The 14,517-nt window shown below is 47.0% G+C and overlaps 1 protein-coding gene across 1 annotated transcript; it reads right to left on the bottom strand.

Annotated features, from left to right (window-relative positions):
* Positions 1-10,399: 10,399 nt before the first annotated feature.
* On the bottom strand, positions 10,400-14,444 carry LOC106668897. The gene has a single exon (XM_014398053.2). The coding sequence runs from the start codon at positions 11,939-11,941 to the stop codon at positions 10,418-10,420; it is 1,524 nt and encodes a 507-aa protein (XP_014253539.1). The 5' UTR covers positions 11,942-14,444; the 3' UTR covers positions 10,400-10,417.
* Positions 14,445-14,517: the final 73 nt, after the last annotated feature.

Raw genomic sequence — 14,517 nt, 5'->3', positions numbered from 1 at the left:
GGTTTACTTCAATATGGTTGGTTATGCGGCAGGCTCTACACCTAAGGAAGAGTCTTTTGAGGTTCTGTATATCCCGCCAGATTTCAGGGTGTACTTCAATTACCCAGTTAGGAGTTTTCCCTCTTTTGGTTCTGTATTTCGGCGTTATTTTTTCAGGCGCCCATGAGTCATTATTTTGCTCGATCAGCTCGCGTACTATTTCCTCTTTTGTGTAATCCTCTGGTACGTCATGCAGGACGAAACTGGGGTTGCGTTTCGCAACTTCTTCTATAACTAGGTCAAGATTTTTCATCTGTGTGCATTCTTTGATGGCCATTTTTTGCTGTTCGTTTTCCACCAAAATGGCAACGCCATTGTTTTTAGTTGAGCGCATGTTTATTACTTGGTACCCAGATGACTTAGGGTTTACTGATTTCCTAATGTTTTTTATTATTTCATCAGGCTGTAATTGTGGGTGTTTAACTACAACAACCTCTTTAGGCAAGGGGAAGGCAATTCTCTTCTCTTTCATTGTCATTTCTTTTTTTGATTTTCCTTGCGTCCTTTTGTGCCGGTCTACCATTTGCCAGTTTTCGCCGCTTGATGACGCAACCTTCTCAGCGTATGTGATGAAGGCCGCTACGTCACTGCCTTCCTCCCCTGGTTTTGGGCCTTGCTCCCCGGCGGTTGCGTCACATTGCGATTTTGTTCTATTGCGGTTTATCGATTCCGTCTGGGTTTGGCGCCGATTTTCGTTGCCTTTTTCATTTAATTTTCGCCCCAATGTTTTTACTTGTTCGATTATTTCGTTTAAGAGTTTATCATGCATGTTTAATTTATTTGTTATTTCTTTATCTTGAGTTTCTGTTGTTACTTGTTCTTTATTTCCCATTTTTAGATTTTTTATTTGCGCACGCTGTTCGTTAATAATTGAGACTTTTTCCTTTAGGTCGTTCTCGTATTGTTTATCTACCTCTACAATGAAATCATAGCTTTTAATTATCGTACCTCCCACTTTTCGGACTTTTTTAAAAAGTTCTTCTTTTAGAAGAGAGGAAAATAGATACCAATCATCTTCCGGGAACTTTTCAACGGCTACTTGCCTAAATTCTTCGAAGACATTTTTAATTTCCTCGTTGAGACCATTCACAAATTCGACAGCGATTTTAATAGAACTGTCTCTTATATCCTTTATTTCTGTAGTTTCCCTGCCTCCTGAGGCTTCCACCGTCACTTTTTTCGCTACTGGGGTAGGTGCTTCTTCCTCGTATTCATCATTTTCATTTCGGCGTTTAACCCCTTGCTTACTAGACGTTGAGGTGGCATTTTCTTTCTTTTTCGCTGGATTGGCATCTGTGTTTTTGGTCGTAGATTTGTTTGCATTAGGTTGGCCCTTTAGGGGGATTGACGAGATTGAAAGGCTTCTTGTACGATTGACAGTATGACGGGCTGAGCTATCGGTGGAGCTGGAGCCTCGAGAAGCCATTTTGACCACTGTCTGGACCTGAAAATGGGGGTTAAGATGGTAGCTCCCCAAATAAGGGTCGGGTAGGCAAACCCGCACTACTCAGGTGTAATGCGGGTTTAGTATTCTCCGGTTAGGCAAACCCGCACTACACAAGTGCAATGCGGGCTTAGTATAACTATCAAGTACCCAACTAAGTATCAAGTCCCTAGGGCCAGGGGTAAGCCCACAGTGGACCACTGAAGTTCTAGGCCCCTTAGGATTCAATTCAAAGGTTCCCGGTTTATGACGTGACTTCTATTTCTTCACAAGGGGGGCCTCTCCACGATTTCAGCCAGAGGAAGAGAGAATTTAAGGTCCCAAAGTTGGTCAGCCTGATAGCGTCGACCACGTGCTCGGCTAACGTAAAAATGAAATTGACAATAACTTTGCCGTACCTGGTCGGATTTTGACGATCGATGGCTCGTTGGAAAGCTGATGATTAGCCGGTTCTGAAGGAGTAATCCGTTGGCTGAAATTCCTCCTGTAACCTTCTTCACCAGGTGTCCACTACAGAGCACTCACTAACGCGTCCGCACTCGATGGAAGCTTCATGCCAACTAACCATCCCTAACCATCCCTAACCATCCCTAACCATCCCTAACCATCCCTAACCNGAATAGCCGTTTGATAGCTCCCAAGTAGCACATGTTGCTTTGGCTAGAAGGTCCAGGGGTGGCCTACCAGCAATCACTTGCAGCGCGTCCGTGGACACGGTTTTGTAGGCCTGAGTTATTGCCAGCAGCGCAGCTCTCTGAGCTCTCGCGAGAATGGTCCATTCCGTGCGTTTCAGCTTGCCTACCCAAGCGGGCGATGCGTACAACATGACCGTTTCGCACAGGGCTTTATAGTAAGTCTGCCTGGTCTTATCCGAGATGCCCCACGTCGCTCCGCATAGAGCTCTTATTGCTGCTACTCGAGCCGGAACTTTTTCTCGGATGTAGTTGGCATTCGGCCCGAAGCGCAGTCCGGCGGCTATTTTCACGCCAAGGTAGGTGAGGACTTCGGGAGATCTTATGGTCTTACCTTCAATTCTTATGACTGGCGGTGATCGGGTGTTTAGTTTACCCTTCAGGAGCATTTGATACGTCTTGTCTGCCGCAATCTCTAGTTTTACGCCATTACACCATTTGTTAAATCTCGCCACTGCAGAAGCCCCTTTCTTTTCCAGCTCAGACTTCGTATCCGCTGCGATAAGCACTACCATGTCATCCACGTACGCAAGAGCTTTGTTTCCTTCTCGACATAGCAGTGTCAAGGCTTCGTCGAACAACAGGGACCACAGGTATGGGCCGATGACGGAACCCTGAGGAATCCCCATCTGAACAGTCCTGGAGCATCTATTCCCATATGATGGCAAGGTTGCGCATCGACTATTCAAATAGCTATTCACTAGAGCGGTGATATCCTTCTCTACACCCCGCTTGATTAGGCTGTCGAGGACTGCCGGCCACCACATCCGATCAAAAGCTTTTCGGATGTCGAAAAAGATGCCAATGACGTACTTTTCTGGCGCTACGGACGCGTGCTCAACCATTTCCCTTATGGCGTGGGTCGTGCTTCGACCCGGGCATCCACCGTGCTGACCTGGGTGGAGGTGCAGGTCAGCCGTCGCACGGATCCTTGAAAGGATTAGATGCTCCAGCAATTTACCAAACACCGACAGTAAGGAGATTAGCCGGTATGACGACGGGAGGTTAGCTGGTCTTCCGGCTTTCAGGAACGCACAAATCCGAGCCTTCTTCCAAGCGCCTGGAAAGTAGCTACAGGCCAAGCAGTCCGTCATCAGCTGCTGTAGGTACGGCACTACGGCGTCAGCACAGGTCTTGATGATTCCAGCCTCAACTCGGTCTTCTCCGGGAGCGCTTTTTGTTCTCAACCGATCGATTGCGTTTCGAATCTCGCACTCAGACCACGATGGTGATGTGCCGTCGCTCGCAACTAACTTGGCCCTTGTTCTTATGGCGGCATGCTCGGCTTGGTCGTTCGATACATCGTCATTCGGGAAGGCTTCTTCGAGAAGTTCGAGGCCAGAAGCTTCGAAGCCCATACATTCTTTCCCGAAAGGCTCAAGTGCAAGTCTATTCGTAATCTTTCCTCTGGCAACCTTGCAGTGAAGGCCCCACTTGTCCACTTTGTCCTGTTCTTCAACGAAGGTTTTCCATGCTATCCGCTTTTGGCGTCGAAGTTCCTTCCTGAAGGTGTTCTTGGCATCATGGTAAGCGGCGAGGAGTTCCTCTTTTGCCTCCACGCAACTGCAATTCTGGTACCGCCGTCTCGCTTGCTGAGCTTTGGCTTTGCAGTCTGAGACTCTTGGTGTCCACCAAGGTGGGCCAGACCGTACCGATGTCGATTTGAGCATTCTTTCCGGGCCGACGATTACGGCTGTTGTGAGGGTGGCAACTTTATCATCAATGTCGTTTGTATTTCCAGCGGGCCACATGAGCGTCTCGGACACCTGCCTCAAGTCCCCGTTCAGAACGGACTTCAGGGTCTCGTCTTGGCTGCGTTCTAGGCGGATGCGCCTCTTTTTTCCGTCGCTTTTGATTTCCGAATGCTTGGATTTCATATTGAAGGTTATCCACGCATGATCACTGGTTGTGGAACTAATGCTGACTTGAAAGCCCATCACCCGCTGATATAATATGGGGGACATCATTGTCAAATCAACCGCGGATTCTCCTTGGGTGGCGCTATAGGTGCACGGCGAGTCTTCTCCATTCAACATTACGAGGCCTGTTTCTTCAAGGAATTCCACAATGCTTTCACCACGTCGGTCTGTACGCGCGTCACCCCAAGCAGCGTGATGCCCGTTCAGGTCACCTCCTATTACGGCGGGCTTAGGTTTGTACTTGTCTAGGAGATGCCTGTATTGCGACGTGTATTCTCGTATATCCCGCCTTCGGTCACAATATGCTGAGATGACCAAGATTTCTTCACCATTCCACTGAACTAGGCAGCAAGCCGTATCTCCGTCACACTCAGGTAGCCGGACTGCTTTAATTGTCGTATTCAGGACGTAGATAGCCGAGCGTAAAGGTACGTCTGGCTCCGCTCTGATTACCCGTGCAGCTAACCCCATCCCTCGATCTATGCCTATTTTCCTTGGTTCTTGCGCCAGTAATATATCTATACCCTGCTCTCGCGCTAGAATGCGGGCCTCGTCGAAAACCATTTGGGAGCAGTGGAGATTAAGCTGTGCGAACCTTAGCCTGAGGTTACTGGACTTTCTTCGATGTGCCATGGGGATGTTCATCTTGGAGTGCTTCACCCTGCTGCTGGGCAAGAGCTCTAGCCTTGCGATGGGCTGCCTGGGATGCATGGCAATTTGGCTGGGCAATTTTCAGTCTGGCTATAGTGGTGTCGGTGCAAGTGGTCATGACGTCGTTGGTTGTGGGCTTCCTGCGCGTCCATCTGTTTCCATTTCGCAGGTACCGCTCTCGACGTGCTCTTTAAGCTGTTCCCCTTTGCCGGCAAGATCTAGATCGGTTGGGCTCTTTCCATTTGCTTCGCCATAGTCCGTGGCGCATCTCGCCCTGGCCACAGCCCAGGCGTGTGCCTCGCACTGTCTAGTTCCAGCTTGGTGGGCGCTGTTCCGTCCCATCCGGTAGCAGTTGGCACATTTAACCGGTTCGCCTTCGCATTTCCGGGTGTCGTGAGGGCCCGCGCATATTCCGCAAACCGGCTCCTTCTTAGGGCACACTCCTGCTACGTGGCCATACCCCTGGCAATTGTAGCATCTTGTCACACCCGTATAGTCTTTGGCCACGCAGGATTGATAATCGAGGTATGCTTTTCCTCTCCTCGTGGCAGATCTCCAAGTGAGCGGGTCGACCTCGATGACCCATGACAGGTAAGACGATTCTCCTCTTGAGGTAGGGCCATATCTCAGGGTGTAGAGGGGTCTGATGTTTTCCTTCACCCATAGATCAGCGCAGCCACTATTTGCCGCCAGCTGCTCGGTCAGATCGTTTGGTGTAAACTCTTTGGGGACTCGCAGTAAGAGGATTCTCGGGTTCCTCTTCCCCGCTGCTCTTATGACGAGGCCTGCCTTCTCGAAGGCATTGTTGCAAAGCATGGCTCGCCTGTGCTCTTCCGTGTCTAATTTCACGGCTAGTCCACCCTTTGCCGTAGGCCGTATGTCCTCAATGCGGAAGCCGGTCTCTCTAGGGTTTATGATTCTCTTGGCTCTCGTAAGGAGCTCTTGAGGGCTCATTTCCTCTAGTGGGTCTATGAAGACAAGCTTCGCTTGGGCCTCCGACATTTCTTTTGCTTTCTTTAGGAAGGTGGGCTCTACTCGAGGATCAGTTCGTCCATTAATGGGTCTTGCTGGCTCTTCCTTTCGTGATCTGGTTTTCTTAGAAACAGTGGTCCACTGCTCCGCTTTCCCTTTGCTAGGCCTATCATTGTGCGGGTGGCCAGTTACTTCGGTCTCGCTGAGTTGTTCGTTCTTGCGGTCACCGGCTGGTTTATTCTTCTTCTTACTTTTGCTTGGTCGGCGCGCGGTCTGAGGAAGAGATTCGTATTTTTGTATTTGGCTGACGCATTTCTGGAGTTCACCAATCACGCTTTTAATGGGGGACAAGCCTGTTTTAGGCGTTTTCTTTAATTCGTCAGTGATATTCTTAATTGCGGGGACTAGTGCCTCAACGACAGCGTCAGCCGTGTCGCGGACGTCCCGCGGCTTATCTCCTCTCTTACTTTGGGTGTAGCCCTTGAGATAAATATTCTCGCTCGCTAGCCTATGGAGCACCGCGACGAGTTTATCGGTTTGGGCGATGACATAAGCGGCCGCAGGTTTGGGGCATTTGTTGACCGGGTCAATTATATACTGGGCTATGTGACCCCTTATTTCGTTGGCCGTTGTAATGGCTTCCGCGTGTTCTTTGGCTTCTTCGTCTTCGGTGTCGGCCTCGCTATCCGCCGTTCGACGGGTCCTTTTCCTTTTTGTGGAGGTTGCGAAATCGCTTTCAGTGCGAGGGCTCTCGCAGGCGGAGTCGTCAGTCTCGGCGCACGAGCGGGATGTCATGACTGCCTGTGAATACAGCGGTGGGCGCGTAGGCAGAGAGGCTTCATGGGGTCTTTGGGCACTCGTCTGGTCCAAGCCGGGAGGCGTGCGTTTGATACTCGAACGTCGCTCGAAGGGGTTAGCAACCTCGTCTAGTCGCGCGGGGGCGTTCACTTTCGGAGGGGGTGCAGGAGCACCGACTTCAGGTTTCTTGGTTCGTGCGATGGTCTCGCGTTTTGGTGTTCTTGTTGGGGAACTTTTAAGGGTTGTGTTTTTATTGATCTTTTCCATGAGTAGTTTGGGTGCGAGGGTTAACTAGAGGTCACCGACAGGCTCACCCACAACCCGCCGGAAGGCTACGTACACAGGGGGGGCGCCAGGTGCCCCTGAGGCTCCGTTTACGACTCGACTTCCCTCGAGCCACGCATCCGTCGGCACGGGTCGCATGACACCTTGGATTGGGGATTTTGTTAGGGTTTTCTCCCATAGTCTACGTGTCCTCGTTATAGCGCCAGGAACTCGCTTTTCGCCCACCTCCGTCAGCCGTCCTTTTCAGGACGTTGCCTGGGAGTCACCACGAAGAGGTGGAGGTTGGACTTGGGGTTTCGTCATTTCTGACTGCGGGCATTTCTCAGCATTTTGTGCGGGAGTTGGTTAGACAGCCAGCTCCCACGCTGAGGCCCAAGACCCCCATTTGACCCCCTAACCATCCCTAACCATCCCTAACCATCCCTAACCATCCCTAACCATAACCTATCCAATTTACAAGCCTCTAATGTCTCTATTCTACCTACCAACTCCGACTTGACTTTTTCTATTTCTCTCTTCGACTCTTTCCTGATCGAATCTATTTTTTTACATATCTTATTTTCCCTTTTTTCCATTTTTCTTAAGAGTTTCTTTAATTTTTCCTGACAATCGTTATCTCGAGAATCATTCCTAGCTATATCGGCGAACGCGTTTACTAAACATTCTAGTTCGGTCATTATAAATGTCCTATACGCTTGCCTAGAATACTTTTCTTATGCGAATCTAAATACCCCCAATTCTACCGACGGTTTTCCCTAACTCTATTGTAAATAAATTTTGGGCCATTGTTTAAATTTTCTTATATTATATATTGTTAAATTGTAAGTTAATAGGTGAAAGAAAAAGAAGTTAACTGACCTAACCGCGCTGTTAACAAGTCGCTAATCAGGTCAGTATGTTAGTAATTATGAAAGTAAGACTGAAATAGGAAGCAAAGATCTCCGACTACTCGGACCACCTGCACTCGCAAAATAATAGAGAAGGGAAGGGGGTGGGGATGGGGGGTTGTCGAATTTACTTCAGAATTCCAACACGAAGTATCGGCCCAAGCGCGACTCTAATAAATTGCTTACTATGCCGCACAGTGATAGGAACAACTGAAATTATTCGAAGACTGACTGGCTACACGTGTTTACGATATTTGGATTTTCCGGGTCTTACAACTTCCGCCCGTAAAATCTGATCGTCTCGGGGTTTTCACCGTTGTATTCTATACAAAATACTGAATCCAACGGACCCTCACTCGATTTTTTGCGTTGCGTGGGTCAAGGGGCTGCTATGCGTATTCTAAAAGGGGTTGGTGGTGGTGGGTGGGGGGTTTGTGGAACTTATTCGGAAATTAATATAATATGTACTACCGGCCCAAACGCGACTCTAATAAGTCGCTAATTAGGCCCTAAGTGGTATAGAACGCTCAAATAGTACCCCTTATGAGCAGGTATCCATATGAAGGTTACCCTATTCTCATACCTGGTGATTGTCCTATTAATGAGTTCAACGATTTCCTCTACCAGTCTAGATGTTGATAGTTCTTTTTGTAATGATTTTAGACTGGCCTGACTGTCGGAAAAAATTTTAATATCTTTTCCCTTAATCTTGTTATCCATCAGTGTTCTACAGCAAACATTAATGGCCCAGACCTCTGCCTGAAAGACCGAGGTGTTATTACCAAGAGGATAGGAGATGCTGATCCCTAATTTAGGTATGTGTATTCCAGCACCACTTCCCTTATCCTTAATGAGTGAGCCATCGGTGNACAGTCCGGTCCGTATTCCGGCAGCGTCACGTGTCGGTTACTCAGATAGCTACTTACGAGGGCACATATATCAGCGTCAGTGCGACGGCTCCTGAGACTATCAATGACCGCTGGCCACCACATCCTGTCGAATGCTTTCCTTATGTCGAAGAATATTCCGACCACATACCGGGATGTTGAGCTCAAGGTTATGTCAGCTATCTCCCGTATGGCATGGGTCGTACTCCTCCTTGGCATACCACCATATTGGCCAGGGTGTAGATCCGGGCTAAGGGAGTTGCGAAGTCTTGCCAGTATAAGTTGTTCGAGTGCTTTCCCCAAGACTGGCAGGAGGGATATCATCCGATACGATCCAGGGAGATCTGCCGGCCGGCCAGCTTTGAGGAATGCGCAAATCCGCGCCTCTTTCCACGCCTTGGGGAAGTACCCAATCCTTAGGCAGTCCACCATCAGTTGGTGGATGAACTGGATTGATACAGATGCGCACATCTTGACGACTTTCGCGTCCACGCGGTCAAGGCCCGGCGCGCGGCCTGTTCTGAGATTCTCGATGGCCTTGGCTACTTCTCTCTCGCTCCAGGCGTCTGTCTGCCCATCGATCGAGATATCTGCTGCCCGAGTCCTCATGGTCCGATGATCATCCCCGTCGTCAGTGAGTGTGTCTTCTGGGAAGGCTTCTTCTAGCAATGCTCTGCCTGCCGCACGAATTCCCTCGTGTCCTCGTTGAAAGGGCTGTCCCGCCATTCTGCTTGTTATTTTACCGTTCGCGACTTTGAAATGAAGGCCCCACCTGTTGGTGGCATCCTCCTCCTCCACGAAACGGCGCCACGTTTTCCTTTTCGCGCGGCGCAGCTCCTTTCTTGGTAGGATTCTCGCTCTTCGGGGTCATGACAGTGGTGATATGCTCGCCTACATCGCTGAGCCACGGCTTTACATTCAGCCACGGCCGATGTCCACCACACCGGTCCTCGTTGGCCCTGGGCTTGGCAACTCGCTCTGTCGGCGTTGTTTGTAAGGGCCGTTGCAATGATGGCCACTTTCTCGTCTATATCTGTTTTGTTAGTGGCTGGCCAAAGTAGAGTGCTCCCTTCCTGTAATAGGTCCCCCTCTACTAATTTTACCAATACTTTAGGGTCAATAGAAGCCACGTTTATTCGTCGTTTTCCTATTTTCCTCCGGCTCGCTTCCCTGGGTCTCACATTGAACCTGATCCATGCGTGATCGCTAATGGTCGCAGTCACGTCGACAAGGAATCCATCAGTCCGACGGTACAGTGATGGGGTCATGAATATGAGGTCGACAGCCGACTCGCCTTGAGAGGCGCTGTATGTTGGCGGGGAGTCCTCGGCATTCAAGAGCAAAAGCCCCTTGTCCTCGGCAAACTCGACTATAGCCCGGCCTCGCGCATCGATGCGTCTGTCTCCCCACGCCACATGGTGGCTATTAAAGTCTCCTCCTATGATGGTGTTTTTTCCTCTATGCCTGTCCACAAGGCGTGAGATCCGGGAGATATCGTCTTCTATGTTCCTCAGGCGGTCACAATAGGCCGAAGCGACTACGATTTCTTCATTCCCTCGTTCTATGAGACAGCAAGCCAAGTCACCGTTAGTCTCTTCAAGTGACATAGCTTTGGTATCCCTGTCCAATACATAGACTACTGCTCTTGTCAGAATGGGTTCACAGTGTCGGACGATTCGTGCTGACAGTCCCATGGCTCTGTCCATTCCGCAGGTCCACGGTTCCTGGACAAGGAGGACGTGGATCCCCTGCTCATGGGCTAATGCGCGAGCCTCAGCCATGACCGCTTCCGACTTGTGGCAATTAATTTGGGCAAACTTTATATCATTCCTTTGGAGGCTAATCATTGTTCGTGTAGTTGAGGGGTGTCATTTTCTATTGTGTCTGTATCCATGACTCCCATAGCTCCATCACTTTTGCCTTGGGCCGTAAGGCTCTGGTGTTTTTCGCCCGTGTCCGAGGCTTCCCCATGGTCTGTTGTGCACCATGCTCTAGCGATTGCTCGCGCGTGGGCCTCACAGTGCACAGAACCCACTGGGTGGCCACTGGTCTTACCCGCACGGTGGCAATGCACGCACCGCGTCCTCTCTCGTGGGCATTGGCGCGTGTCGTGAACGTCAGCGCAGATGCCGCATACGGGATCTTTTTTGGGGCACACCGCTGCTACATGCCCGTACGACTGGCAATTATAACAGCGGGTAACCCCTGTATAGTCTTTTAGTGTGCATACCTGGTAATCCAGGTAAGCCTTGCCTCTTTCCGTCGCGGCTTTCCATGTCCGTGGATCGACTTCGACCACCCAGGAGACGTGCGCCGATTCTTCCCTGGTGCCAGTACCATACTTTAATGTGAACAGTGGTCTAACATTGGCTCTTTCCCATGTTTCGTGCTGGCCATTGTTCGCACATAACTGGTCTGACAACTCCTGCGGCTGGATTTCTTTTGGGACTCTCAGTATCAGGATCCTGGGATTGCGCTTGCCCGCCGTTCGTGTATTGAGACCAGCTTGGCTAAGTGCCTCATTAGATAATAAGGCTTGCCTGTCACTAGGGGCTTCTAATTTGACTGCTACGCCTCCTTTCGCTGTTATTCGTATGTCATCAATACGGATGCCCGTCACCCTGGGATTGATGATTTCCTTAACTTTTTTCAGGACCTCCTGGGAGTCAGTTTTTTCCCGCGGGTCAATGAAAACTATTTTATTGCTATTCTCGGCCTCTTCTTTCGCTTTTTGTAATAAGGTGGCTCTATCTTGAGCAGGCTTGTCCTTTACAGCAGGTTTGGGGTGTTCTTTTTTCCTCATACTCTTCTTAACTACCGTGACCCACTGGTCGTCGGTCTTAGGTAGGTGCGAAGTTTCTTCTTCGTGTCCTGTTGTATCCTTGATTTTCGGTAATTTTCTTTTAACTACTGTGGTCCAAGAGGTCGGTTCTGAGTTGTTTATTATTGAGGGGGTAAAGAGTGAAGGGTTTTTGCTTGTTGATGGCTGTGGTCGGTTGAGGTGTTCTGGTATGTTTTCGATGATAGGTGTCAGGGCTTTGGTAATTTCTTGTACTAAATTATTTGTGTTAATGTGTGTGCTTTCTGTTTTCCCTTTCAGGAAGGTGTTTTCAATTGTCAGTTCGTTTAGGATACACATTAGCTGATCAGTTAAGTGTATTATATGCGCAGCTGCCGGTTTAGGGCATTTGTTGTTAGGCTCAATCAGATATTGAGCAATTTGCTCTCTAATATGATGAGCCGTTTTTTGATTCGATTCTAATGCGCCGCATAGGTGACCATTTACCTTGATTTGTTCAATTCTCTTCTTTTTAATTTTATGGTCGGAATCGCTGGCGATAGATGTATGTATCCGATGAATTATCATTTGGGGGTCTTTTGGCTTTGGTTGGTTGCTTGCTAATAGGTTTTGGAATGGCTGTTGTATTCAAACTGTTACTTCCTGTTGCACCCGCAGTCCAGGGAGGGCGAGTTTTTTCAGGTGGGGCCATTATACATTTATTTCTTGGAGTATTTCAATAATTCAAGTATTATTTGAATTTAATGAATGAAAGAAATAAGAATTTGTGTCTAGATGTAAAAACAGCTGGCCGAGGTAAAAAGGGAAAAAGGGAAAGGGAAAATCAAAATTTGCAGGGATTTTTTCCCGCTTCAGCGATAAACAATATATCAGCTGAAAGGGAAAAGAAAAAGGGAAAATTTCCCTCTGCAAACGTAGCAGAAATCAGCTGGGAGGGAAATAATTGCAGGGAAAAATGAAAATTAAGTGGGAAATATTCCCTTTCCGTTGCTAGGTGCTTTTGTAGTTAACAACAAAACAAAATAAAATACGATGAATTCAGTAACAAAAACGAATATAGGAAAGTCCTACCTGTAATTTTCTTGTAGAAAAGTGCAAAATCCTGAAGCTTGTTGAAAGTCGGACAGTTTCCACCTACTCACAGGCGAAACAGGCTACTTCAACCAACTTAAAATTTCGATTCAACACGGAGCTACAATACAGCGTGTTCACTCGGCAAAATCCGACGCGAGACTCTAATGCATAGCCTACACCTCTCCTCACTTCACCTTTTTTCACTTCCCACAGACAGGCCATCGGGTCTGACGAATACATAGCCTACACCTCTCCCCACTTCACCACAACCTTAACTGTTCCAGAACCCGCATTTTATATCTACTTAAGACATTAGATTGATTTGAGATCCTGAATCTAATAAAACTCTAAATGGGATGTAATCTCCTTCAGGAGTCCGTGCATCAACTATTGCGGTTGAGAGTATGATAGAATAATTAGGGTTGTTATTTGCATAAGATCCCTTGGATATGTGTGCGACTGATGGGGTGTGGATTGATTTTGCACGGTTTTCTTCTTTTACTGACTGAGGCTCAGGAGACTTAGGGGCTAAGTCGATCTCGGTGCAAGTAAGTATAATGCGGTTTGTCGCAAAACTTACAGCGAGACGATCTGCATGCTTTCATGGAGTGTCCAGATTTCAAACAATTAAAGCAAACATCCATTTCTTTAATTTTAGTATATCGGTCCAGAATGCTCATCCCTTGCAATACTGTAAATTGAAAATGTGATGGTTTTGATGGCATAATTTGCATATTATCTCACTTGATTGCTTAGTTAAATGACAAGAGCTTTGGTTAGTGTATTTTGGTTTAATTGACAGGTTATTTGAGGGAATGGAATCTTTTGTGCAAAAATTCCCTAATATCAGCCATAGTGTTTAATTCATTCGAGGCAGAAGCAATTTGCCAATCTTTGTAAATTTGGGAATCAAATTTGGATGATATCATATGGACTAAAAGAGTGTCCCATTTATCTGTAGGCTGTTTCAGAGCTTCTAAGGCCTGAAGATGCTTTTGAAAATTGTCATATGTATTTCTGAGGCCCTCAGCAGATTCCCGATCTAACTTATCGATATTGAATAACTCTAACATGTTTATAAACAATGATTTTTTTTCATTTTCGTAACGCTCCTCTAATAATTCCCAAGCTATCGTATAGTTATTGGATGTGAGTTTTAATGATTCCATAATATGAGCCGCTTGAGTGGACAAGGAGTTACAGAGGTGGTACAACTTTTCAACATCGGTTAATCTGACATTGCTATGAATGATAGCTTTAAACACATCCCGGAATGGGATCCAATCGTCAAAGTTTCCAGAAAAAGGCTTAATATGCATTTGTGGCACACTACAATTTGTAGAAGTAGGGTTAGCAAGAGAAGGCTCAGCAGCCTGATTGATTCATACTGGCGACGGAGGAAGCATGTTGCTCGGATAGATATCTTTCAGCCTTTCCGACCCATTCATAGTATAAACTTTCAAAATTATCCTTTTCCAATTGTTGGGCTTTCTGGAATTCCGCGGTTTGGTCCAGCATGTCAATTTTAAGCTGAGTGTTCTCAACCACGATTCCTTAATTTTACCAAGTCTAGCTTTTAATTGGAAAACATCTTCATTATCGTAATAATTGAACAAATATGTTTTAAATTTTGTTAATCTTGATTTGATGTAACCTTTTTGAGCATTTAACTCTTTAAAATAGTAATTGTGAACTTTATTCAGTTTAACGGTTAACGAGTAAACGAATAACAAATTAATAAAGTATTTAAGCGAATAAGCCTAATTAATTAAACATGAAATAGCTTAATAAACCTTTGTATATTAAAGAACTGTACACAGAAGTCAAATAGAGGTTCGGATTTACTGGATAGGAGATAATGGATAAACCACTTAACTGACTTTATCACAAATATAACATTTTTGGCTGTGATTATAATCTTGTTCTTCATTAAGAATTAGAGGTGTTATCGTCTCGTTAATCTCATACAGTTTTTAACTCCATGTGCTAACAAAATTTTCAACAACTTCCGGAGCTCTATATGTAATTGGTTTTATCGGAATTTCATTAGGTATTATTGATAATGGAAT

The sequence above is a fragment of the Cimex lectularius genome, unplaced genomic scaffold (genome assembly GCF_000648675.2).
Source record: "Cimex lectularius strain Harlan isolate CLEC.00 unplaced genomic scaffold, Clec_2.1 scaffold450, whole genome shotgun sequence".
Taxonomy (NCBI): Eukaryota; Metazoa; Arthropoda; class Insecta; order Hemiptera; family Cimicidae; genus Cimex; species Cimex lectularius.
Note: the sequence above shows the minus strand (reverse complement) of the source record. Positions and strands in the feature narration are given on the sequence as shown.